This window comes from Coregonus clupeaformis, chromosome 17 (assembly GCF_020615455.1).
Source record: "Coregonus clupeaformis isolate EN_2021a chromosome 17, ASM2061545v1, whole genome shotgun sequence".
Taxonomy (NCBI): domain Eukaryota; kingdom Metazoa; phylum Chordata; class Actinopteri; order Salmoniformes; family Salmonidae; genus Coregonus; species Coregonus clupeaformis.
The window spans coordinates 62,753,801-62,780,317 of record NC_059208.1 but is presented as its reverse complement, the minus strand read 5'-3'; the positions used below and the strand labels follow the sequence as shown (position 1 = coordinate 62,780,317).

The window sequence follows — 26,517 nt, the reverse complement described above, 5'->3', positions numbered from 1 at the left end:
CAGAAGGTGGGATTGAATATATTCTGTGCGGATACCGAAGTTAATTTCGAAATGAGTTTCCACTACGGTCAGGTAAATATACCGCTTCCGGTTTCGATATGTATTTATTTTATACATTTTATAATAGCTCTTTACTGTTGTGCGTTATGTCTATCTGTTCCTTTAGTCGTTTTCAGTGGTGAAACGAGTTGACCACGGTGTAACCTATTGACTGCTACTAAAAGTTACAGCAGCTAGCCTTTAGCATCCAACCATGTAGCTAGTTACAAATCAGCCTATTTCTGTGTCAGCGGAGTGATGCAAATGAAATAAGCATAATGTTGGCGCTACGTGTCACTCGAAACAACTGCCTTTGGCTACTTTCCGACCACGGGGCGTCCGGCGTTGCAGTCAGACATCAGCGGAGAGGAAACGCTTCCTGTGAAATCAACGCAAGCTGCCGTAGTGCGCGTCAAAGAATAGCAAAGGTTCAATTGTCGAGACTGCAACGCGTTCATTCTACTGTTTTGAATTGAAATTGAGACAAAATTAGATTTTTGGTTGCATGTTGCCTCGACAATACACCGTTGTTATTTTACTAAGATATATTTATTTTGCCTGCGTGCAAAACGACTAGGAAGTCGGGAAAAATACTAGGTCAGATCATGACCTCAGTGATCTTTAGGTCGGATAGATGAAGTCCTAGAAAGAGTTAATTCCAAGGTGGATGAAAATTCAAATCGATTTTCCCCGTCGGAGCTCCCAGTTGTTTTGAAGCGGCATGTGAAGTTAAAAAACGACTAGCTAGCAGAAACGCTATCTAGCTACATTGACTGTTTTCACAATGTAAACTAAATCAACTTGTTTAATTACAGGATCATTTAGTACAACCACTAGCAACAATTGAGTACTTGTGAAAGACTGGCCTAAAAGCTATTGTAAATACGTGTAATCGATAGTACAGCAGGGGAAAATATAATACATATTCTCTTCCTCTCTCCTCTCAAAACAACAGGCTCTGTGTGAGGCAGGTAGAGCGTCACATTGACAGGACCCCGATGGCAAGGCAACATATTATGCCATTTAGCAGACGCTTTTATCCAAAGCGACTTACAGTCATGTGCGCATACATTTTTACGTATGGGTGGTCCCGGGGATCGAACCCACTACCCTGGCGTTACAAGCGCCGTGCTCTACCAGCTGAGCTACAGAGGACCACATGAGGCATATAGTGGAGCTGAAGTCTCAGGGGTTAAAGCAAAGATCATGGATTTACATCTCATTATTATAATCCTTCTTTGAATATTTGGTGAGAGTTCAACCGCCTGTATTCAATGGAGATATGCTATGCTACTAGCCTCATGTGGAGACAACTCCAATATAAAGTGTTTTTTTCTCAAAGTTGCCGGGATGTCACATGTCCTACTTATATCAGTACACTCTTAACAACTTAGGCATTACGAAACTTCTATTAGATTAAAAAAAAAAAAACTCACAGCAAATAAACCATACATTTTTTTGCTGACCAAATTCGACACTCATTGACCTCTGTACAAAAACTCATTGCTTGGTGGGTGAAACAACTAAAAACGCCACCTGCTGGAGGGAGAGAGAGTTGGGCTCTCTCTCTCTTCCTCTTCCTCTCTGGTTAAAGTTCTCGGCCAATAGCTAGGTTTCCTTCAAATTGGCGACAGATTTTCATGCGAATATTCTAAAATCTGCATAAAGAAAATATGTGCATTTTCCCACCCAATCACATTTTATTGGTCACATACTGTTGATAATACAAGTTTACTGGAGAACTGAGACCAAGTAGAGACTTTTGGACAAGGTGGATAATGGTATAATAAAGGCAGTTTATTCAGAGGTAAAGATATCTGGAATAGCGTGCACGGACTCGTTCGTCAAACTCGTAGGGAGTTTTTCAGAAGAGAGCCCCGAAACATTGTGTGCTGACATTTTATGCAATAAAATGAAGTAGGTTGAATCTAGTAGTTCTGATCTTCTGATTGGTCCTGATGAGTTGGGCGAGGTCCCCTCCAGGCTAGTGTCACTGTTGCATTGGCTCTGAGTCGGGTTCTCTGTCTTCAGATGTTCAGCCTAAGAGAAGGGGATTTTTGTGTGTGTGTGTGTGTGTGTGTTTAACAGTGATGATGTGTGTGTGTGTGTGTGTGTGTGTGTGTTTAACAGTGATGATGTGTGTGTGTGTGTGTGTGTGTGTGTGTGTGTTATCAGTGATGATGTGTGTGTGTGTGTGTGTGTGTGTGTGTGTGTGTCCTCAGAGCAAGAACTCGTGAGTTGGAAGAACTGAGAGACCTATGGCGTGGGTGTTGTCCTTGGCCACCTGCTGACAAGGCTGACAAGATAGGACTCTTTTGTCCATTGTATTGAAAACAAACGCCCAACACAAAATGGGTCATGCACAAGATTTTAGTCAGACCAAGCTATAACATTATATATTTACTACGACAATACACGTGTTTAACAGATGTTATTGCGGGTGTAGCGAAATGCTTGTGCAAAGTTTCCTAAGAAGATGGAAGCAAGGCAGCCTTCTCTGTCGGCGCCTTTTTAGAACGTGGACTTGTTGCTGGTAAAAGTCAGTGCGTGGTGACGTAGTGCACAGAAAATGTACTTTTTCGCTTAAGTTTTCATGTACCGAATAAAAAATATAAAGTTCAATGTGTTCACATCGGATTTTAATCTCTACGGATAGTTTTGTTAAAAATGTGCCTACTCTGATCTTGGCACGTGTGTTCTAGCCAACAGCTCGCAACTCGCAGATACAGTGTGGGTAGGTTGCACAGATAGGATAGTCTACATGATGAGATTATTATGGACATTTGTCAAACGGCAGTCAAGCATCGATCATGTCACCAGAATAAAATATTATTTATTGGAAAGGAGCATCAAGATCACTGTGCGCTTTCACCACCCTGTGAAGTTCATCATAACGTATTTCATCTGTAGCCTGATAACCTGCATGGTTTCCCAAGGAGTCGTAGTGGGAGGACCACACAACATGTCATCACGTGATTCCTAGTTTACGTCGATATGATGGTTATTATATCAATATTTGCGCATAAAGGCGTTTCCACCACAATTTCTTGCAAAATTAACACAAAAAGTTCCCACCATGTTGAACAAACAAATGATCGGTCGGCGTTTATAAAATTGTACCGAAACTACCTGTTTCCATCACAGCTGTCGTGACTTTTTTTTTTAATACGCTATGACTTTACTCCCATAACTGTTGATGGAAACGACTGATTTCAGTCATATGGATTCTTTAAAAAATGTGTTATAATTTTTTTTGAAAAGGACATGAATTGGTCAAACTCACAGTTTAATACTTGTACAAAATTATCCTCTTTCCCTAAAAGCATGTTGTTTATGACTTAAAAAAAACAAACATGAAATGGAAGGTTAACTTGGCCCTGCAGACAATCTCTCTGAGATGGACTTAAGTTTCAGTCAGGTGCTTTAACCCCTGAGGCTGCAGTGTAACAAGAACAAATAGGCCTAGCTTCCCCCTGCGGCTATACATAGGCCTAGCTTCCCCCTGCGGCTATACATAGGCCTAGCTTCCCCCTGCGGCTATACGTAGGCCAAATAGGCCTAGCTTCCCCCTGCGGCTATACGTAGGCCAAATAGGCCTAGCTTCCCCCTGCGGCTATACATAGGCCTAGCTTCCCCCTGCGGCTATACGTAGGCCAAATAGGCCTAGCTTCCCCCCTCGCGGCTATCGTAGGCCAAATAGAGCCCTAGCTTCCCCCTGCGGCTATACGTAGGCCAAATAGGCCTAGCTTCCCCCCTGCGGCTATACGTGAGGCCAAATAGGCCTAGCTTCCCCCTGCGGCTATCGTGAGGCCAAACTAGGCCTAGCTTCCCCCTGCGGCTATACGTAGGCCAAATAGGCCTAGCTTCCCCCTGCGGCTATACGTAGGCCTAGCTTCCCCCTGCGGCTATACGTAGGCCAAATAGGCCTAGCTTCCCCCTGCGGCTATACGTAGGCCAAATAGGCCTAGCTTGCCCATGCGGCTATACGTAGGCCAAATAGGCCTAGCTTGCCCCTGCGGCTATACGTAGGCCAAATAGGCCTAGCTTGCCCATGCGGCTATACGTAGGCCAAATAGGCCTAGCTTGCCCATGCGGCTATACGTAGGCCAAATAGGCCTAGATTGCCCCTGCGGCTATACGTGTGGTGCTGTAGCCTACTCCTTGTCCCAATGTTGCTCAGTAATGACAGGTAGAGTCCAAATGGCTGTAAAGCAGGGTTATTGTTTCAGTTGTATGTAGTAGGCTATATTGAGATGATGCTCATCAGTTTCAGGTGATTTGTATTGTGTAGTTTGACTTGGGATATTTAGGCAACATGGTGATATTTGCATTTCGAGACACAGTAGGCTACTTACTGCTTTACTACTAGAAAAGTGAATCAACAGCAGCCTAGGCAACTGTGTTATGATTGTGTTTTATAACCAACTGACCTTTGCTCCCTCGCCCTCCCTCTGTCCAGGGTCATCAACATCCACCCCCAGGCGCTCCATACGGGGCCGCCTCTCCAGGTGGTCAGTATGCTGGAGGGGCCGCCCCAGGAGGTCCCTACGGGGGATATGGGGCCCCAGGACAGGGGGGGCAGGCTGGACAGTTTGGCCCAGGGCCTAGGGGAGCACCAGGGGCCCCATACGGAGGGTCCTATGGTGGGGGGTATGGAGGACAACCACAGGGAGGGCCCTATGGACAGCAGTCTCCAGCAGGTCAGTTACTGTGTTATAGTTTTCACTAGTAAAGTGTGTGTGTGTGTGTGTGTGTGTGTGTGTGTGTGTGTGTGTGTGTGTGTGTGTGTGTGTGTGTGTGTGTGTGTGTGTGTGTGTGTGTGTGTGTGTGTGTGTGTGTGTGTGTGTGTGTGTGTGTGTGGACAGACAGTCCAGTAGAGAGAGTGAGACAGACGGGGCTTAGTTTGTATCACTCAACAGGACTTAGACTATTGGAGTAATGCCTGGGTTAATACTGTGTGTGTCTAGTGATATTGTCCCCCTGTGGTAGCTGAGTCACAGGGCTGATAAACAGACTCATTACCACTCCCCACAGGGACAGCATGCATCTGGGCTCAGCTTTAAATGACTGTCTCTCTGTCTCTCTCTCTCTCTCTCTCTCTCTCTCTCTCTCTGCTCTCTCTTGCTCTCCTTCACTCACTCTACTTTCTCTCTCTCTCTCTCTCTGCTCTCTCTGTCTCAAACAGCAACTACAGCCTAGTCATCTTCTCCTAACCTCTCTCCTCTCCTCCCTAGGTAACCTCTCTCACCCCTCTCTCCTCTCCTCCCTAGGTAACCTCTCGTCCCTCTCTCCTCTCCTCCCTAGGTAACCTCTCTCGTCCCTCTCTCCTCTCCTCCCTAGGTAACCTCTCTCACCCCTCTCTCCTGTCCTCCCTAGGTAACCTCTCTCACCCCTCTCTCCTCTCCCTAGGTAACATACCACCAGGGGTGAACCCAGAAGCGTACCAGTGGTTCCAGACAGTCGACACAGACCATAGCGGTTCCATCACTCTAAAGGAACTGAAACAGGCTCTGGTAAACTCCAACTGGTCAGCCTTCAACGACGAGACCTGCCTTATGATGATCAGTGAGTTAAACAGGGAGAGGGGGATGGAGAGGGAGGGAGGGAGGGAGGGAGGGAGAAGGTATCTGTACTACTCAGCCATCATACTGTTAACAGCTAGGACAGAGTGAAGACGGGTTAAGTGTTAAAATCTTCACTCATTCAAGTCACACATATCACATTTCATGTGAATGCCATATGCATGGCTGTAGTCTAGTGGTGTCCCGGTAGATGTAATGTAATTTACATGAAGGAATGTAGGCAGAGGCGGACTGGCCATCTGGCATTTAGGGTAAATGCCAGATGGGCTGGTCAATTTCTTTGCGAAGTGGGCCTATAACTAGTATTTGTTTTGCCGCAAAATGATCATTATCTGGCTAATGGGGGCCTTGAAGAAAGAAATGGGCTGGTGTAGGGACCACAAGGAAAAAATGGGCCTGTGTGGGGGCCACAAGGAAAAAATGGGCCTGTGTGGGGGCCTCAAGGAAAAGATGGGCCTGTGTGGGGGCCTCAAGGAAACATGGGCCTGTGTGGGGGCTACAAGGAAAAGATGGGCCTGTATGGGGGCCACAAGGAAAAAATTGGCCTGTGTGGGGGCCACAAGGAAACATGGGCCAGTGTGGGGGCCTCAAGGAAACATGGGCCTGTGTGGGGGCCTCAGGGAAACATGGGCCTGTGTGGGGGCCTCAGGGAAACATGGGCCTGTGTGGGGGCCTCAGGGAAACATGGGCCTGTGTGGGGGCCTCAAGGAAACATGGGCCTGTGTGGGGGCCTCAAGGAAACATGGGCATGTGTGGGGGCCTCAGGGAAACATGGGCCTGTGTGGGGGCCTCAAGGAAACATGGGCCTGTGTGGGGGCCTCAAGGAAACATGGGCATGTGTGGGGGCCTCAGGGAAACATGGGCCTGTGTGGGGGCCTCAGTCCGCTGCTGAATATAGGAACACTCAAACAAAGAAGGGGCTAGTTGACAACACATCCTCATCTCCTGCATTCTTCTATTATAGTCATGGACTTGTCCTATTGACTGGTTTTTGGTCATCCACTAAAGGACGTCTGTTTTCCCGTCCACTAAAGGACGTCTGTTTTCCCGTCCACTAAAGGACGTCTGTTTTCCCGTCCACTAAAGGACGTCTGTTTTCCCGTCCACTAAAGGACGTCTGTTTTCCCGTCCACTAAAGGACGTCTGTTTTCCCGTCCACTAAAGGACATAAATGTACCCGATAGTAAAGTGATAGTGAAACTGTGAAAATTATCTTGATGTGAATTATCTTGATGTGAGTGCCACTAATTCTGACATCAGCACAAATGACTTCAACAATGGCAGTCTCAGACTAAAGTATGTAGTGAAATAGAGCAATGTAAGAATTCAGTTTGAGTCGTCAGGCTAGCCGTGAGATGCCCAGTGATGCAGAATACCCAAACAAGCTAAATGCCTTTTAATGCTCGCTTCAAGGAATACAACACTGAGTCTTGCGTGAAAGCCCCTGTTGTTCCGGATGACTGTGTGGTCTTGCTCTCTGTGGCCGATATGGCTAAAACTTTTAAACAGGTTAACACTCGCAAGGCTGCCGGGCCAGACGGATACCAGGGTGCGTTCTCAAACCATGCGCAGACCAGCTGGCAGGTGTCTTCACAAACATGTTGAAATCTCCCCTTGTCCCAGTCTGTAATCGCAACATGTTTCAAGCTGACCACCATAGTCCCTGTCCCCAAGGTAACCTGTCTAAATGACTATCGCCCTGTAGCATCTGTAATTATGAAGTGCTTTGAAAGGCTGGTCATGACACACAGCAACATCATCATTCCAGACACCCTGGACCCACTCCAATTTGCATACCGCCCCAACAGATCCACAGATTACGCAATCTCAATTGCATTTACACTGCCCTCTCCCACCTGAACAAGAGGGGAAATAACTATGTGAGAATGCTGTTCATAGACTACAGCTCAGCGTTCAACACCATACTCCCCTCCAAGCTCATCACCAAGATGGGGACCCTGGGACTGAACACCTCCCTCTGCAACTGGATCCTGGATTTCCTGACGGGCCGCCCCCAGGTGGTGAGGGTAGGTAACAACACCTTCGCCATGTTGACCCTCAACACGGGGGCCTCTCAGGGGTGCGTGCTTAGTCCCCTCCTGTACTCCCTGTTCACCCACGACTGCGTGGCCGCGCACGACTTCAACACCATCATCAAGTTTGCTGACGACACGACGGTGGTAGGCCTGATCATCGACGGCGATGAGACAGCCTACAGGGAAGAGGTCAGAGACTTAGCTGTGTGGTGCCAAGACAACAACTTCTCCCTCAACGTCAGTAAGACTAAGGAGCTGATGGTGGACTATAGGAGAAAGAGGGGAGAGCACGCCCCCCATCCACATCGACAGGCCTGTAGTGGAGCGGGTCGAGAGCTTCAAGTTCCTTGGCGTCCACATAACTCAGGACTTAACATGGTCCATACACACCCGGCCAGTCATTAAGAGGGCACGACAGCTCCTCTTCCCCCTCGGGAGGCTGAACAGATTTGACGTGGGCCCTCAGATCCTCAAAAAGTTCTACAGCTGCACCATCGAGAGCATATTGACTGGTTGCGTCACCGCTTAGTATGGCAAATGTAAATGCACCGCCCGCGACCACAAAGCGCTACAGAGGATGGTGCGAACAGCCCAGTACATCAATGGGGCCGAGCTCCCTGCCATCCAGGACCTCTATATCAGGCGGTGCCCAAAAAACTGCCAGACTCCAGCCACAGACTGTTCACTCTGCTACCATCCGGCAAACGGTACCAAAGTATCCGCTCTCGAACCAACAGGCTCTAGACAGCTTCTACCCCCAAGCCATAAGACTGCTAAATAGTTAAGTAAATGGTTACCTGGACTATCTGCCCTGACCCCATCTTACACTGATAGACTACTGCACTGAGTGGACAAAATATTAAGAACACCTGCTCTTTCTGTGACAGACTGACCAAGTAAATCCAGGTGAAAGCTATGATCCCTTATTGATGTCACTTGTTAAATCCATTTCAATCAGTGTAGATGAAAGGGAGGAGACAGGTTAAAGAAGGATTTTTAGGCCTTGACACAATTGAGACATGGATTGTGTATGTGTGCCTTTCAGAGGGTGAATTGGCAAGACAAAATATTTAAGTGCTTTTGAACAGGGTATAGTAGTAGGTGCCAGGCACACCGGTTTGAGTGTCAAGAACTGCAACGCTGCTGGGTTTTTAACACTGAACAGTTGCCTTATTTCTTGTTTGTTTCACAATAACAAATATTTTGCATCTTCAAAGTGGGAGCCATGTTGTATAAATCAAATGATACAAACCCCCAAAAAATCCATTTTAATTCCAGGTTGTAAGGCAACAAAATAGGAAAAATGCCAAGGGATATGAATACTTTCACAAGTCACTGTATCTACCTCATACCTCTGCACATTGATCTGGTACTGGTACTTCCTGTACATAGCTCCACATTGATCTGGTACTGGTACTCCCTGTATATAGCTCCACATTGATCTGGTACTGGTACTCCCTGTATATAGCTCCAGATTGATCTGGTACTGGTACTCCCTGTATGGCTTGCGAAAGTATTTACCCCCATTGGCATTTTTGCTATTTTGTTGCCTTACAACCTGGAATTAAAATGTATTTTTTGGGGGTTTGTATCATTTTGATTTACACAACATGCCTACCACTTTGAAGATGCAAAATATTTTTTATTGTGAAACAAACAAGAAATAAGACAAAAAACCAGAACACTTGAGCATGCATAACTATTCACCCCCCCCCAAAGTCAATACTTTGTAGAGCCACCTTTTGCAGCAATTACAGCTGCAAGTCTCTTGGGGTATGTCTCTATAAGCTTGGCACATTTAGCCACTGGGATTTTTGCCCATTCTTCAAGGCAAAACTGCTCCAGCTCCTTCAAGTTGGAAGTCATACCACAGATTCTCAATTGGATTGAGGTCAGGGCTTTGACTAGGCCATTCCAAGACATTTAAATGTTTCCCCTTAAACCACTCAAGTGTTGCTTTAGCAGTATGCTTAGGGTCATTGTCCTGCTGGAAGGTGAACCTCCGTCCCAGTCTCAAATCTCTGGAAGAGTGAAACAGGTTTCCCTCAAGAATTTCTCTCTGTATTTAGCGCCATCCATCATTCCTTCAATTCTGACCAGTTTCCCAGTCCCTGCCGATCGAAAAACTGTATTCTCGGGGTGATGAGAGGAGTTGGGTTTGAGCCAGACAGCGTTTTCCTTGATGGCCAGAAAGCTCAATTTTAGTCTCATCTGAACTTCTTCCATATGTTTGGGGAGTCTCCCACATTCCTTTTGGCGAACACAAAACGTGTTTGCTTATTTTCTCCTTTAAAAAATGGCTTTTTTCTGGCCACTCTTCCGTAAAGCCCAGCTCTGTGGAGTGCATGGCTTAAAGTGGTCCTATGGACAGATACTCCAATCTCCGCTGTGGAGCTTTGCAGCTCCTTCAGGGTTATCTTTGGTCTCTTTGTTGCCTCTCTGATTAATGCCCTCCTTGCCTGGTCCGTGAGTTTTGGTGGGCGGCCCTCTCTTGGCAGGTTTGCTGTGGTGCCATATTCTTTCCATTTTTTTATAATGGATTTAATGGTGCTCCGTGGGATGTTCAAAGTTTCAGATTTTTTTATAACCCAACCCTGATCTGTTGTTCGCCACAACTTTGTCCCTGATTGGAGAGCTCCTTTGTCTTCATGGTGCCGCTTGCTTGGTGGTGCCACTTGCTTAGTGGTGTTGCAGACTCTGGGGCCTTTCAGAACAGGTGTATATATACTGAGATCATGTGACAGATCATGTGACACTTAGATTGCACACAGGTGGACTTTATTTAACTAATTATGTGACTTCGGAAGGTAATTGGTTGCACCAGATCTTATTTAGGGGCTTCATAGCAAAGGGGGTGAATACATATGCATGCACCACTTTTCTGTTATTTATTTTTTAGCATTTTTTGAAACAAGTTATTTATTTTCAATTCACTTCACCAATTTGGACTATTTTGTGTATGTCCATAACATGAAATCCAAATAAAAATCAATTTAAATTACAGGTTGTAATGCAACAATCAAATCAAATCAAAATGTATGTGCCATATGCACCGAATACAGCAGGTGTAGACATTACTGTGAAATGCTTACTTACAAGCCCTTAACCAACAATGCAGTTTTTTAAAGAGAAATGTAAAATAAAAGTGTTAATTCAAGAAAAATAGAAAATAAAAACAAATAGCTAAAGAGCAGCAGTAAAATAAAATAACAGTAGGGAGGCTATATACAGGGGGTACCGGTACAGAGTCAATGTTATGGGGGCACCGGCTAGTCGAGGTAATTGAGGTCATATGTACAGTGGGGAAAAAAAGTATTTAGTCAGCCACCAATTGTGCAAGTTCTCCCACTTAAAAAGATGAGAGAGGCCTGTAATTTTCATCATAGGTACACGTCAACTATGACAGACAAAATGAGAAAAAAAAATCCAGAACATCACATTGTAGGATTTTTTATGAATTTATTTGCAAATTATGGTGGAAAATAAGTATTTGGTCAATAACAAAAGTTTCTCAATACTTTGTTATATACCCTTTGTTGGCAATGACACAGGTCAAACGTTTTCTGTAAGTCTTCACAAGGTTTTCACACACTGTTGCTGGTATTTTGGCCCATTCCTCCATGCAGATCTCCTCTAGAGCAGTGATGTTTTGGGGCTGTCGCTGGGCAACACGGACTTTCAACTCCCTCCAAAGATTTTCTTTGGGGTTGAGATCTGGAGACTGGCTAGGCCACTCCAGGACCTTGAAATGCTTCTTACGAAGCCACTCCTTCGTTGTCCGGGCGGTGTGTTTGGGATCATTGTCATGCTGAAAGACCCAGCCACGTTTCATCTTCAATGCCCTTGCTGATGGAAGGAGGTTTTCACTCAAAATCTCACGATACATGGCCCCATTCATTCTTTCCTTTACACGGATCAGTCGTCCTGGTCCCTTTGCAGAAAAACAGCCCCAAAGCATGATGTTCCCACCCCCATGCTTCACAGTAGGTATGGTGTTCGTTGGATGCAACTCAGCATTCTTTGTCCTCCAAACACGACGAGTTGAGTTTTTACCAAAAAGTTCTATTTTGGTTTCATCTGACCATATGACATTCTCCCAATCCTCTTCTGGATCATCCAAATGCACTCTAGCAAACTTCAGACGGGCCTGGACATGTACTGGCTTAAGCAGGGGGACACGTCTGGCACTGCAGGATTTGAGTCCCTGGCGGCGTAGTGTGTTACTGATGGTAGGCTTTGTTACTTTGGTCCCAGCTCTCTGCAGGTCATTCACTAGGTCCACCGTGTGGTTCTGGGATTTTTGCTCACCGTTCTTGTGATCATTTTGACCCCACGGGGTGAGATCTTGCGTGGAGCCCCAGATCGAGGGAGATTATCAGTGGTCTTGTATGTCTTCCATTTCCTAATAATTGCTCCCACAGTTGATTTCTTCAAACCAAGCTGCTTACCTATTGCAGATTCAGTCTTCCCAGCCTGGTGCAGGTCTACAATTTTGTTTCTGGTGTCCTTTAACAGCTCTTTGGTCTTGGCCATAGTGGAGTTTGGAGTGTGACTGTTTGAGGTTGTGGACAGGTGTCTTTTATACTGATAACAAGTTCAAACAGGTGCCATTAATACAGGTAACGACTGGAGGACAGAGGAGCCTCTTAAAGAAGAAGTTACAGGTCTGTGAGAGCCAGAAATCTTGCTTGTTTGTAGGTGACCAAATACTTATTTTCCACCATAATTTGCAAATAAATTCATTAAAAATCCTACAATGTGATTTTCTGGGTTTTTTTCTCTCAATTTGTCTGTCATAGTTGACATGTACCTATGATGAAAATTACAGGCCTCTCTCATCTTTTTAAGTGGGAGAACTTGCACAATTGGTGGCTGACTAAATACTTTTCTTCCCCACTGTACATGTGGGTAGAGTTAAAGTGACTCTGCATAAATAGTAAACAGAGTAGCAGCAGCGTAAAAGAGGGGGATGGGGTGGGGTGGGGGGCAGTGCAAATAGTCCGGGTAGCCATGATTTGCTGTTCAGGAGTCTTATGGCTTGGGGGTAGAAGCTGTTGAGAAGCCTTTTGGACCTAGACTTGGCGTTCCAGTACCGCTTGCCGTGCGGTAGCAGAGAGAACACTCTATGACTAGGGTGGCTTGAGTCTTTGACCATTTCTAGGGCCTTCCTCTGACACCGCCTGGTATAGAGGTCCTGTATCGCAGGAAGCTTGGCCCCAGTGATGTACTGGGCCGTACGCACTACCCTCTGTAGTGCCTTGCAGTCGGAGGCCGAGCAGTTGCCATACCAGGCGGTGACGCAACCAGTCAGGATGCTCTCGATGGTGCAGCTGTATAACTTTTTGAGGATCTGAGGAACCATGGCATATCTTTTCAGTCTCCTGAAGGGGAATAGGTTTTGTCGTGCCCTCTTCACAACTGTCTTGGTGTGTTTGGACCATGATAGTTTATTAGTGATGTGGACCCCAAGGAACTTGAAGCTCTCAACCTGTTCCACTACAGCCCCATCGATGAGAATGGGGGCGTGCCCAGTCCTCTTTTTTTTTTCCTGTAGTCCACAATCATCTCCTTTGTCTTGATCACGTTGAGGGAGAGGTTGTTATCCTGGCACCACACGGCCAGGTCTCTGACCTCCTCCCTATAGGCTGTCTCATCGTTGTCGGTGATCAAGCCTACCACTGTTGTGTTGTCGGCAAACTTAATGATGGTGTTGGAGTCGTGCCTGGCCATGCAGTCATGGGTGAACAGGGAGTACAGGAGGGGACTGAGCACGCACCCCTGAGGGGCCCCCGTGTTGAGGATCAGTGTGGCAGATGTGTTGTTACCTACCCTTACCACCTGGGGGCGGCCCGTCAGGAAGTCCAGGATCCAGTTGCAGAGGGAGGTGTTTAGTCCCAGGATCCTTAGCTTTGTGATGAGCTTTGAGGGCACTATGGTGTTGAACGCTGAGCTGTAGTCAATGAATAGCATTCTCACGTAGGTGTTCCTCTTGTCCAGATGGGAAAGGGCAGTGTGGAGTGCAATAGAAATTGCATCATCTGTGGATCTGTTGGGGCGGTATGCAAATTGGAGTGGGTCTTGGGTTTCTAGGATAATGGTGTTGATGTGAGCCATGACCAGCATTTTAAAGCACTTCATGGCTACAGACGTGAGTGCTACGGGTCGGTAGTCATTTAGGCAGGTTATCTTAGTGTCCTTGGGTACAGGGAATATGGTGGTCTGCTTGAAACATGTTGGTATTACAGACTCAGTCAGGGACATGTTAAAAATGTCAGTGAAGACACTTGCCAGTTGGTCAGCACATGCTCGGAGTACACATCCTGGTAATCCGTCTGGCCCTGCGGCCTTGTGAATGTTGACCTGCTTAAAAGTTGGCTACGGAGAGCGTGATCACATAGTCATCCGGAACAGCTGGTGCTCTCATGCATGCTTCAGTGTTGCTTGCCTCGAAGTGAGCATAGAAGTGATTTAACTGGTCTGGTAGGCTTGTGTCACTGGGCAGTTCGCAGCTGTGCTTCCCTTTGTAGTCTGTAATAGTTTTCAAGCCCTGCCACATCCGACGAGCGTCAGAGCCGGTGTAGTACGATTCAATTTTAGTCCTGTATTGACTCTTTGCCTGTTTGATGGTACGTCGGAGGGCGTTGCAGGATTTCTTATAAGCTTCCGGGTTAGAGTCCCGCTCCTTGAAAGCGGCAGCTCTATCCTTTAGCTCAGTGCGGATGTTGCCTGTAATCCATGGCTTCTGGTTGGGGTATGTACGTACGGTCACTGTGGGGACGACGTCATCGATGCACTTATTGATGAAGCCAGCAACTGATGTGGTGTACTCCTCAATGCTATCTGAAGAATCCCGGAACATATTCCAGTCTGTGCTAGCAAAACAGTCCTGTAGCTTAGCATCTGCGTCATCTGACCACTTTTTTATTAACCGAATCACTGGTGCTTCCTGCTTCAGTTTTTGCTTATAAGCAGGAATCAGGAGGATAGAGTTAAGGTCATATTTGCCAAATGGAGGGCGAGGGAGAGCTTTGTATGCGTCTCTGTGTGTGGAGTAAAGGTGGTCTAGAGGTTTTTTTTCCCTCTGGTTGCAAATTTAACATGCTGATAGAAATGAGGTAGAACGGATTTAAGTTTCCCTGCATTAAAGTCCCCGCCCACTAGGAGCGCTGCCTCTGGATGAGCGTTTTCCTGTTTGCTTATGGCCGTATACAGTTAATTGAGTGCAATCTTAGTGGCAGCATCGGTTTGTGGTGGTAGATAGACAGCTACAAAAAATATAGATGAAAACTCTCTTGGTAAATAGTGTGGTCTACAGCTTATCATAAGGTACTCTACCTCAGGCGAGTAAAACCTTGACACTTCCTTAGTATTAGATTTTGTGCACCAGCTGTTGTTTACAAATATACACAGACCGCCACCCCTTCTCTTACCCGGAGTCAGCCGTTCTATCCTGCTGATGTAGCGTATATCCCGCCAGCTGTATGTTATCCATGTCGTCGTTCAGCCACGACTCGGTGAAACATAAGATATTACAGTTTTTAATGTCCCGTTGGTAGGATAACCGTAATCTTAGGTCGTCCAATTTGTTATCCAGTGATTGAAGATTGGCTAATAGGATTGATGGAAGAGGCAGTTTACTCGCTCACCGTCGGATCCTTACAAGGCACCACGACCTACGTCCACGATATCTACCGTCTCTTTCTCCTGCGAATGGTGGGGATTTGGGCCTTGTCGGGTGTCTGTATGATATCCTTCACGTCTGACTCGTTGAAGAAAAAATCTTCGTCCAATACGAGGTGAGTAATCGCTGTCCTGATATCCAGAAGCTCTTTTTGGTCATATGAGACGGTGGCAGAAACATTATGTACAGAATAAATTACAAATAACGCGAAAAAGCACACATAATAGTACAATTGGTTAGAGGGCTGTAAAACGGCAGCCATCTTCTCCGGCGCCATTCATTGATCTGGTACTCCCTGTATATAGCGCCACATTGATCTGGTACTGGTACTCCCTGTATATAGCTCCACATTGACCTGGTACTGGTACTCCCTGTATATAGCTCCACATTGATCTGGTACTGGTACTCCCTGTATATAGCTCCACATTGACCTGGTACTGGTACTCCCTGTATATAGCTCCACATTGATCTGGTACTCCCTGTGTATATACAGTGAGGGAAAAAAGTATTTGATCCCCTGCTGATTTTGTACGTTTGCCCACTGACAAAGACATGATCAGTCTATAATTTTAATGGTAGGTTTATTTGAACAGTGAGAGACCGAATAACAACAAAAAAATCCAGAAAAACGCATGTCAAAAATGTTATAAATTGATTCGCATTTTAATGAGGGAAATAAGTAATTGACCCCTCTGTAAAACATGACTTAGTACCTGGTGGAAAAACCCTTGTTGGCAATCACAGAGGTCAGACGTTTCTTGTAGTTGGCCACCAGGTTTGCACACATCTCAGGAGGGATTTTGTCCCACTCCTCTTTGCAGATCTTCTCCAAGTCATAAAGGTTTTGAGGCTGACGTTTGGCAACTCGAACCTTCAGCTCCCTCCACAGATTTTCTATGGGATTAAGGTCTGGAGACTGGCTAGGCCACTCCAGGACCTTAATGTGCTTCTTCTTGAGCCACTCCTTTGTTGCCTTGTGTTTTGGGTCATTGTCATGCTGGAATACCCATCCACGACCCATTTTCAATGCCCTGGCTGAGGGAAGGAGGTTCTCACCCAAGATTTGACGGTACATGGCCCCGTCCATCTTCCCTTTGATGCGGTGAAGTTGTCCTGTCCCCTTAGCAGAAAAACACCCCCAAAGCATAATGTTTCCACCTCCATATTTGACGGTGGGGATGGTGTTCTTGGGGTCATAGGCAGCATTCCTCCTCCTCCAAACACGGCGAGTTGAGTTGATGCCAAAGAGCTCCATTTTGGTCTCATCTGACCACAACACTTTCACCCAGTTCTCCTCTGAATCATTCAGATGTTCATTGGCAAACTTCAGACTGCCTGTATATGTGCTTTCTTGAGCAGGGGGACCTTGCGGGCGCTGCAGGATTTCAGTCCTTCACGGCGTAGTGTGTTACCAATTGTTTTCTTGGTGACTATGGTCCCAGCTGCCTTGAGATCATTAACAAGATCCTCCCGTGTAGTTCTGGACTGATTCCTCACCGTTCTCATGATCAGTGCAACTCCACGAGGTGAGATCTTGCATGGAGCCCCAGGCCGAGGGAGATTGACAGTTATTTCGTGTTTCTTCCATTTACGAATAATCGCACCAACTGTTGTCACCTTATAATATAATAATATAATATGCCATTTAGCAGACGCTTTTATCCAAAGCGACTTACAGTCGTGCGTGCATACATTTTTTTGTGTATGGGTGGTCCCGGGGATCGAACCCACTACCTTGGCGTTACAAGCGCCGTGCTCTACCAGCTGAGCTACAGAGGACCAGAAGGACCACCTTCTCACCAAGCTGCTTGGCGATGGTCTTGTAGCCCATTCCAGCCTTGTGTAGGTCTACAATCTTGTCCCTAGGGCGGCAGGTAGCTTAGTGGTTAAGAGCGTTGTGCCAGTAACCGAAAGGTTGCTGGTTCTAATCCCCGAGCCGACTAGGTGAAAAATCTGTCGATGTGCCCTTGAGCAAGGCACTTAACCCTAATTGCTCCCGTAAGTCACTCTGGATAAGAGCGTCTGCTAAATGAAAAAAATATATGAAAAAAAAAATATATATATATATATATATATATATATATATATATATATATATATATATATATATATACAAAATAATCATTGGAGAGCTCTTTGGTCTTGACCATGGTGGAGAGTTTGGCATCTTTATTTTTTTTTTTTTTTTTTTTCACCTTTATTTAACCAGGTAAACCAGTTGAGAACAAGTTCTCATTTACAACTGCGACCTGGCCAAGATAAAGCAAAGCAGTGCGATAAAAACAACAACACAGAGTTACATATGGGGTAAAACAAAACAAAGTCAAAAATACAACAGAAATACATATAATATACAGTGTGTGCAAATTTAGCAAGTTGTGGAGGTAAGGCAATAAAATAGGCTATAGTGCAAAATAATTACAATTAGTATTAACACTGGAATGATAGATGTGCAAGAGATGATGTGCAAATAGAGATACTGGGGTACAAATGAGCAAAATAAATAACAATATAGGGATGAGGTAGTTGGGCGGGCTAATTTCAGATGGGCTGTGTACAGGTGCAGTGATCGGTAAGGTGCTCTGACAACTGATGCTTAAAGTTAGTGAGGGAGATAAGTGTCTCCAGCTTCAGAGATTTTTGCAATTTGTTCCAGTCATTGGCAGCAGAGAACTGGAAGGAATTGCGGCCAAAGGAGGTGTTGGCTTTGGGGATGACCAGTGAGATATACCTGCTGGAGCACAGACTGCGGGTGGGTGTTGCTATGGTGACCAATGAGCTAAGATAAGGCGGGGATTTGCCTGGCAGTGATTTATAGATGGCCTGGAGCCAGTGGGTTTGGCGACGAATATGTAGTGAGGACCAGCCAACAAGAGCGTACAGGTCACAGTGGTGGGTATTATATGGGGCTTTGGAGACAAAACGGATGGCACTGTGATAGACTACATCCAATTTGCTGAGTAGAGTGTTGGAGGCTATTTTGTAAATGACATCGCCGAAGTCAAGGATCGGTAGGATAGTCAGTTTTACGAGGGCATGTTTGGCAGCATGAGTGAAGGAGGCTTTGTTGCGAAATAGGAAACCGATTCTAGATTTAACTTTGGATTGGAGATTCTTAATGTGAGTCTGGAAGGAGAGTTTACAGTCTAACCAGACACCTAGATATTTGTAGTTGTCCACATACTCTAGGTCAGACCCGTCGAGAGTAGTGATTCTAGTCGGGTGGGCGGGTGCAAGCAGCGTTCGGTTGAAGAGCATGCATTTAGTTTTACTAGTGTTTAAGAGCAGTTGGAGGCTACTGAAGGAGTGTTGTATGGAATTGAAGCTCGTTTGGAGGTTTGTTAACACAGTGTCCAATGAAGGGCCAGATGTATACAAAATGGTGTCGTCTGCGTAGAGGTGGATCTGAGAGTCACCAGCAGCAAGAGCGACGTCATTGATATACACAGAGAAAAGAGTCGGCCCAAGAATTGAACCCTGTGGCACCCCCATAGAGACTGCCATAGGTCCAGACAACAGGCCCTCCGATTTGACACATTGAACTCTATCTGAGAAGTAGTTGGTGAACCAGGCGAGGCAGTCATTTGAGAAACCAAGGCTATTTAGTCTGCCAATAAGAATGCGGTGGTTGACAGAGTCGAAAGCCTTGGCCAGGTCAATGAAAACGGCTGCACAGTACTGTCTATTATCGATCGCGGTTATAATATCGTTTAGGACCTTGAGCGTGGCTGAAGTGCACCCATGACCAGCTCGGAAACCGGATTGCATAGCGGAGAAGGTACGGTGGGATTCGAAATGGTCGGTGATCTGTTTGTTGACTTGGCTTTCAAAAACTTTTTGAAAGGCAGGGCAGGATGGATATGGGTCTGTAACAGTTTGGATCTAGAGTGTCACCCCCTTTGAAGAGGGGGATGACCGCGGCAGCTTTCCAATCTCTGGGGATCTCAGGCGTTACGAAAGAGAGGTTGAACAGGCTAGTAATAGGGGTTGCGACAATTTCGGCGGCTAGTTTTAGAAAGAAAGGGTCCAGATTGTCTAGCCCAGATGATTTGTAGGGGTCCAGATTTTGCAGCTCTTTTAGAACATCAGCTGTCTGGATTTGTGTGAAGGAGAAGCGGGGGGGCATGGGCAAGTTGCAGCGGAGGGTGCAGAGCTGGTGGCCGGGGTAGTGGTAGCCAGGTGGAAAGCATGGCCAGCCGTAGCAAAATGCTTGTTGAAATTCTCGATTATTGTAGATTTATCGGTGGTGATAGTGTTTCCTAGCCTCAGTGCAGTGGGCAGCTGGGAGGAAGTGCTCTTATTTTCCATGGACTTTACAGTGTCCCAAAACTTTTTGGAGTTAGTGCTACAGGATGCAAATTTCTGTTTGAAAAAGTTAGCCTTTGCTTTCCTAACTGCTTGTGTATATTGGTTCCTAACTTCCCTGAAAAGTTGCATATCGCGGGGGCTATTTGATGCTAATGCAGTACGCCACAGGATGTTTTTGTGCTGGTCAAGGGCAGTCAAGTCTGAGGAGAACCAGGGGCTATATCTGTTCTTAGTTCTGTATTTTTTGAATGGGGCATGTCTATTTAAGATTGAGAGGAAATTACTTTTAAAGAACAACCAGGCATCCTCTACTGACGGAATGAGATCTATATCCATCCAGGATACCTGGGCCAGGTCAATTAGGAAGGCCTGCTCGCTGAAGTGTTTTTGGGAGCGTTTGACAGTGATGAGGGGTGGTCGTTTGACCGCGGACCCGTTACGGACGCAGGCAATAAGGCAGTGATCGCTGAGATCCTGGTTGAAGACAGTGGAGGTGTATTTAGAGGGTAAGTTAGTCAGGATGATATCTATGAGGGTACCCATGTTTACGGATTTAGGGTTGTACCTGGTAGGTTCGTTGATAATTTGTGTGAGATTGAGGGTATCTAGTTTAGATTGTAGGATGGCCGGGGTGTTAAGCATATCCCAATTTAGGTCACCAAGCAGTACGAACTCTGAGGATAGATGGGGGGCAATCAATTCACATATGGTGTCCAGGGCACAGCTGGGGGCTGAGGGGGGTCTGTAGCAAGCGGCAACAGTGAGAGATTTATTTCTGGAAAGGTGGATTTTTAGAAGTAGAAGCTCAAACTGTTTGGGCACAGACCTGGATAGTATGATGGAGCTCTGCAGGCTATCTCTACAGTAGATTGCAACTCCACCCCCCTTTGGCAGTTCTATCTAGACGGAAAATGTTATAGTTGGGGATGGAAATTTCAGAATTTTTGGTGGCCTTCCTAAGCCAGGATTCAGACACTGCTAGAACATCAGGGTTGGCGGAGTGTGCTAACGCAGTGAATAACTCAAACTTAGGAAGGAGGCTTCTGATATTTATGTGCAGAAAACCAAGACTTTTACGGTTACAGAAGTCAACAAATGATAGCTCCTGGGGAGTAGGAGTGATACTGGGGGCTGCAGGGCCTGGGTTAGCCTCTACATCACCAGAGGAACAGAGGAGGACTAGAATAAGGATACGACTAAAGGCTTTAAGAACTGGTCTTCTAGTGCGTTGGGTACATAGAATAAAGGGGGCAGTTCTCCGGGCGTTGTAGAAAAGATTCAGGGCATTATGTACAGAAAAGGATATGGAAGGATATGAGTACAGTTCAGGTAACCCTAAGCTTTGGGTAACAATGAAAGAGATAGCGTCATTGGAGGCACCGATTGAGCCGGTCTCGGCGTGTATGGGGGGTGGAACAAAGGAACTATATGAGGCAGTTTGAGAGGGACTAGGGGTTCTACAGTGCAATTGTATAATAAGAACTAACCCAAACAGCAATAGGCAAGGCATAATTGACATGGGAGAGAGGCATAAAGCAGTCACAGGTGTTATTAGAGAGAGCTAAGACACAACTGGAAATAGCGATAACGTTTGGGCTAAGACTAAACAGAATAAACAGGACAGGGTACCGTGTAAAGGAACAGTCCAGCAGGCATCAGCTGTGCAGCTGTGATCATAAGGTCCAGTGAACAGCAATATGTGAGTCCGAGAGCAGTTCAAATTGGTGCTTCAGCACAGCTAGCAGGGAGCACAGTTGTAGTTTGCGTGTGCTAGCGGGCCGGGGCTGGCAGATGGATCTTCGTGGTCGTCGCAACGGGAAGCCTGTTGAAACCACATCAGACTATTTCGTCGGCAAACCAGTCGTGTTGGATCGGGCGGGGCTCAGTGTCAACACTAGGAGGTCCCGTCCGGTTGACAGAGAGGTAGATAGCCGGGAGATGGGCCTGAGGCTAGCTCAAGGCTAACTGGTGCTTGCTATAGGGCAATGGTAATCAGCCAACAACAGGTTGCAGCTAGCTAGCTGGTTGTGATGATCCGGCGCTAGGGTCCAGTGATTCCGGCAGAAAGTCCAATAAGCTCTGGGTCGATAGCACGCTGGGTCGATAGCACGCTGTGCAGACTGGCCGACGAATTGTCCAGGCTAGAGCTAGAGCTGGCTGGTGGATAGTGTAGGCCACGGACAGTGGTGAAGACGCTAACGGTGACTAATAGCAGGTAGCCATTCAGATTGCGGCTACACTAGTTTCAGCTTACGGTTCTTGATGAAAGTTATAAAGAAATAATAGAATCCTTTCCACGTTGGGTGAGGCGGGTTGCAGGAAAGTATATTTAGTTAAAGAATGAAAGTAAAAATTGAGAAATATATACAAAATAGACAAAAAAAACAAGAAACGGGATATTTACACAGGACGATGAAATAAAAGCGACCGCACTGCTACGCCATCTCTGATTGATTGATTGCTTCTTCTTTTTATACAGGTAACAAACTGAGATTAGGAGCACTCCCTTCAAGATTGTGCTCCTAATCTCAGCTCTTTACCTGTATAAAAGACACCTGGGAGCCAGAAATCTTTCTGATTGAGAGGGGGTCCAATACTTATTTCCCTCCATTAAAATGCAAATCAATTTATAACATTTTTGACATGCGTTTTTCTGGATTTTTTTGTTGTTATTCTGTCTCTAACTGTTCAAATAAACCTACCATTCAAATTATGGACTGACCATTTCTTTGTCAGTTGGCAAACTTACAAAATCAGCAGGGGATCAAATACTTTTTTCCCTCACTGTAGCTCCACATTGATCTGTGCCTGGTACTTCCTGTATATAGCTCCACATTGACTGGTACTGGTACTTCCTGTATATAGCTCCACATTGATCTGGTACTTCCTGTATGTAGCTGCACATTGATCTGGTACTTCCTGTATGTAGCTGCACATTGATCTGGTACTTCCTGTATGTAGCTCCACATTGATCTGGTACTTCCTGTTTATAGCTGCACATTGATCTGGTACTTCCTGTTTATAGCTGCACATTGATCTGGTACTTCCTGTATATAGCTCAACATTGATCTGGTACTTCCTGTATATAGCTGCACATTGATCTGGTACTTCCTGTATACAGCTCCACATTGATCTGGTACTTCCTGTATGTAGCTGCACATTGATCTGGTACTTCCTGTATATAGCTGCACATTGATCTGGTACTTCCTGTATATAGCTCCACATTGATCTGGTACTTCCTGTATATAGCTGCACATTGATCTGGTACTTCCTGTATATAGCTCCACATTGATCTGGTACTTCCTGTATATAGCTGCACATTGATCTGGTACTTCCTGTATATAGCTGCACATTGATCTGGTACTTCCTGTATATAGCTCCACATTGATCTGGTACTTCCTGTATGTAGCTCCATTCTTTTGTATTTTATTCCTCTTGTTTCTATTTTTGTGTGTATTATAATTTCTTAACTGCATCGTTGGGACCGGCTGGAAAGCAAACATTTTACAGTAAAGTCTACACCCAGTGTATTTTGTGCATGTAACAAATAACATTTGATTTGATTTGAGCATCTATAACATACATGAGAAGAAAAGTAGCCACCTGTGTCTTTACCAACACAACCCATACAACCAACCAACACAACCCATACAACCAACACAACCCATACAACCAACACAACCAACACAACCCATACAAACAACACAACCCATACAACCCACACAACCAACACAACCCACACAACCCATACAACCAACCCAACCCATACAACCAACACAACCCATACAACCAACATAACCAACACAACCCACACAACCAACACAACCAATACAACCAACACAACCAACACAACCAACACAACCCACACAACCAACACAACCCACACAACCAACACAACCCATACAACCAACACAACCAACACAACCCATACAACCAACACAACCAACACAACCCACACAACCAATACAACCCACACAACCAATACAACCAACACAACCCATACAACCAACACAACCCATACAACCAACACAACCAATACAACCCATACAACCAACACAACCAACACAACCAACACAACCCATACAACCAACACAACCCATACAACCAACACAACCCACACAACCAATACAACCAACACAACCAACACAACCCATACAACCAACACAACCAATACAACCCACACAACCAACACAACCAACACAACCAACACAACCCATACCACCAACACAACCAACACAACCCACACAACCAACACAACCCACACAACCAACACAACCCATACAAACAATACAACCAACACAACCAACACAACCCATACAACTAATACAACCAACACAACCCATACAACTAATACAACCAACACAACCAACACAACCAATACAACCAACCACAACCAATACAACCCATACAACCAACACAACCCATACAACTAATACAACCAACACAACCAACACAACCAATACAACCAACCACAACCAATACAACCCATACAACCAACACAACCAACACAACCAACACAATTAATACAACCAACACAACCAATACAAGCCATACTGAAATAAAAATGACATGTAAGATATTGTCTTCAGCTGTAAACCTGCTGTGAATGAAATCATTTTGTTCCTTTGTTTATCCCAGACATGTTTGACAAGACCAAGTGTGGTCGTATCGACCTGTTCGGGTTCTCAGCCCTGTGGGTCTTCATGCAGCAGTGGAGACAGCTGTTCCAACAGTACGACCGCGACCGCTCCGGCTGCATCAGTGGCACTGAGCTACACCAAGGTGAGGTGGGTGTGTGTGTGTGTGTGTGTGTGTGTGTGTGTGTGTGTGTGTGTGTGTGTGTGTGTGTGTGTGTGTGTGTGTGTGTGTGTGTGTGTGTGTGTGTGTGTGTGTGTGTGTGTGTGTGTGTGTGTGTGTGTGTTCGGTAACTGGTGAATCCTAACTTCCACTTAAGTGGACATTTTACTTAGTCTCCCATTGACATCAATGCACAACCAAGTTCAAATGTGATGTGGGAATTAGGATTCATAAAAATAAAAATAAATACATTTTAGTCACACAGCAGATGCTTTTATCCAGAAATGAGGGCTAAGTGCCTTGCTCAAGGGCACATCGAAAGATGTTTCACTTTGTCAGCGTAGGGATTCGAACCAACAACCTTTCGGTTATTTACCCAATGCTCTTAACCACTAGTCCACCAGCTGTAAGCAGAACACAGTGATACATTGAAAAGGAAATACAAATATCTTAGATGACAAGCGTTGACCTCCCTCTCTCCCCTCCCTCCAGCCCTGTCCCAGATGGGATACAACCTGAGCCCCCAGTTCACTGAAACTATAGCGGCCAAGTACTCTGTGAGGTCTGGGCGTCCTGGCTCAATGCAGCTGGACTGTTTCATCCAGGTCTGTACACAGCTACAGAGCATGACGCAGGCCTTCAGGGAGAAAGACTCCGCCATGACGGGAAACATACGCATGAGCTATGAAGACTTCCTCTCCACCACCGTCAACAGACTCATGTGATGACAAAAAACACAACGGTAATATCCACCACGACCCACCAATATTAGGCAAGGTTAGCCAGAGTCCCATTCTGTTTGTGCCATCATATCAACTCCCTGTCACTCGTTGTCAAACTGTTTTGGATGGAGAGTGGAAAGAAATGGCTCTGAGCACCTTGGATAAAAGATGGCGTGGTGGAGACCAAATGAGTCAAACTGGGGATGGGGAAAGAGGGCAAAGGAGTGATCACTCCCTCTCTCTGTATCTATGAAATTAAAATAATGGGTGTTCGACTGCAGGGGACAAGCTAAGCTATGATGTTGTATAAAAATGAAAGCAATAACCGCTGTATGTATGTACTGCTAACATATGTCAAATACAGGGCTTGATTTGCATGGTTGAACTTGATGTGCCATTTTAAACCTTATGTGTAGTGTCAATCTCATAGCGCCAGTTTCCTGAACCCAGATTAAGCCTCATCCTGGACTATAAAGCACTTTCAACGGAGATTCTCCAATGAGCATGTTTTTTAAGTCCAGGGATAGACTTAATCTGAGTCTGGGAAGCCAGCTCAAAGTGCAGCTGGGTAACAGATGCATACGTTGCATGTATGACACTCAGTTCGCTCGGACAATGTGCCTAATCATTGTTAAGACGCCAAGTGTTTCTTAAAGACACCAAAGCCAGTTAACTGTGTAGCATTACCAGTGTCGTTGTGGCCACATCACTTCAGTGTTGAAAAGAAGAGAGAGAACCCTGCAGGTAGTTATGATGGTTATGGCTGTTGATAATCACCATTGCACTTTGCCTCCAGTTATATTTCAGCTATATTATATATATACTATATTGGTATAGTTAAATTCAGGACCAATTTTCTTTCTGTCTATCCTTTCATTTGTGTACATCAAAATGTATTGTTTAGTACCATAACATTTAACATTTTAACACTTGAAGTTGTGTCCTAATAAATGTTTCTAAATCAAAGTTTATGGGTGGCGTAAGTTTAGCAGATGTTATAGCGGGTGCAGTGAAATTCTTATGTTTTCTAGCTTCTAACAATGCAGTAAAATGTCAAACAAGTACAAAAATAATACAGAAATCAAGAAATGTCGGAACTAATCCAATTAACAACCCATATAGCACTGTAGCAGTAATCAAATGTAATCTATACGTATCTTCACTGGATTAATTTACAAGATGCACTAAGAATGATATGAACAGCAGTAGATACACTAAACAAAAATATAAAGGCAACATGTAAAGTGTTTGGTTTCATGAGCTGAAATAAAAGATCCCAGAAATGTTCCATACGCACAAACGGCTTATTTCTCTCAAATTTTGTGCACAAATTTGTTTACATCCCTGTTAGT

General features: G+C 45.4%; 1 protein-coding gene across 1 annotated transcript; it reads left to right on the top strand.

Annotated features, from left to right (window-relative positions):
* On the top strand, nt 1-26,450 carry LOC121585690 (peflin). The gene is made up of 5 exons (XM_041902015.2): nt 1-72; nt 4,499-4,739; nt 5,449-5,604; nt 24,285-24,428; nt 24,936-26,450. The coding sequence occupies exons 1-5, from the start codon at nt 52-54 to the stop codon at nt 25,166-25,168; spliced, it is 795 nt and encodes a 264-aa protein (XP_041757949.1). The 5' UTR covers nt 1-51; the 3' UTR covers nt 25,169-26,450.
* Nucleotides 26,451-26,517: the final 67 nt, after the last annotated feature.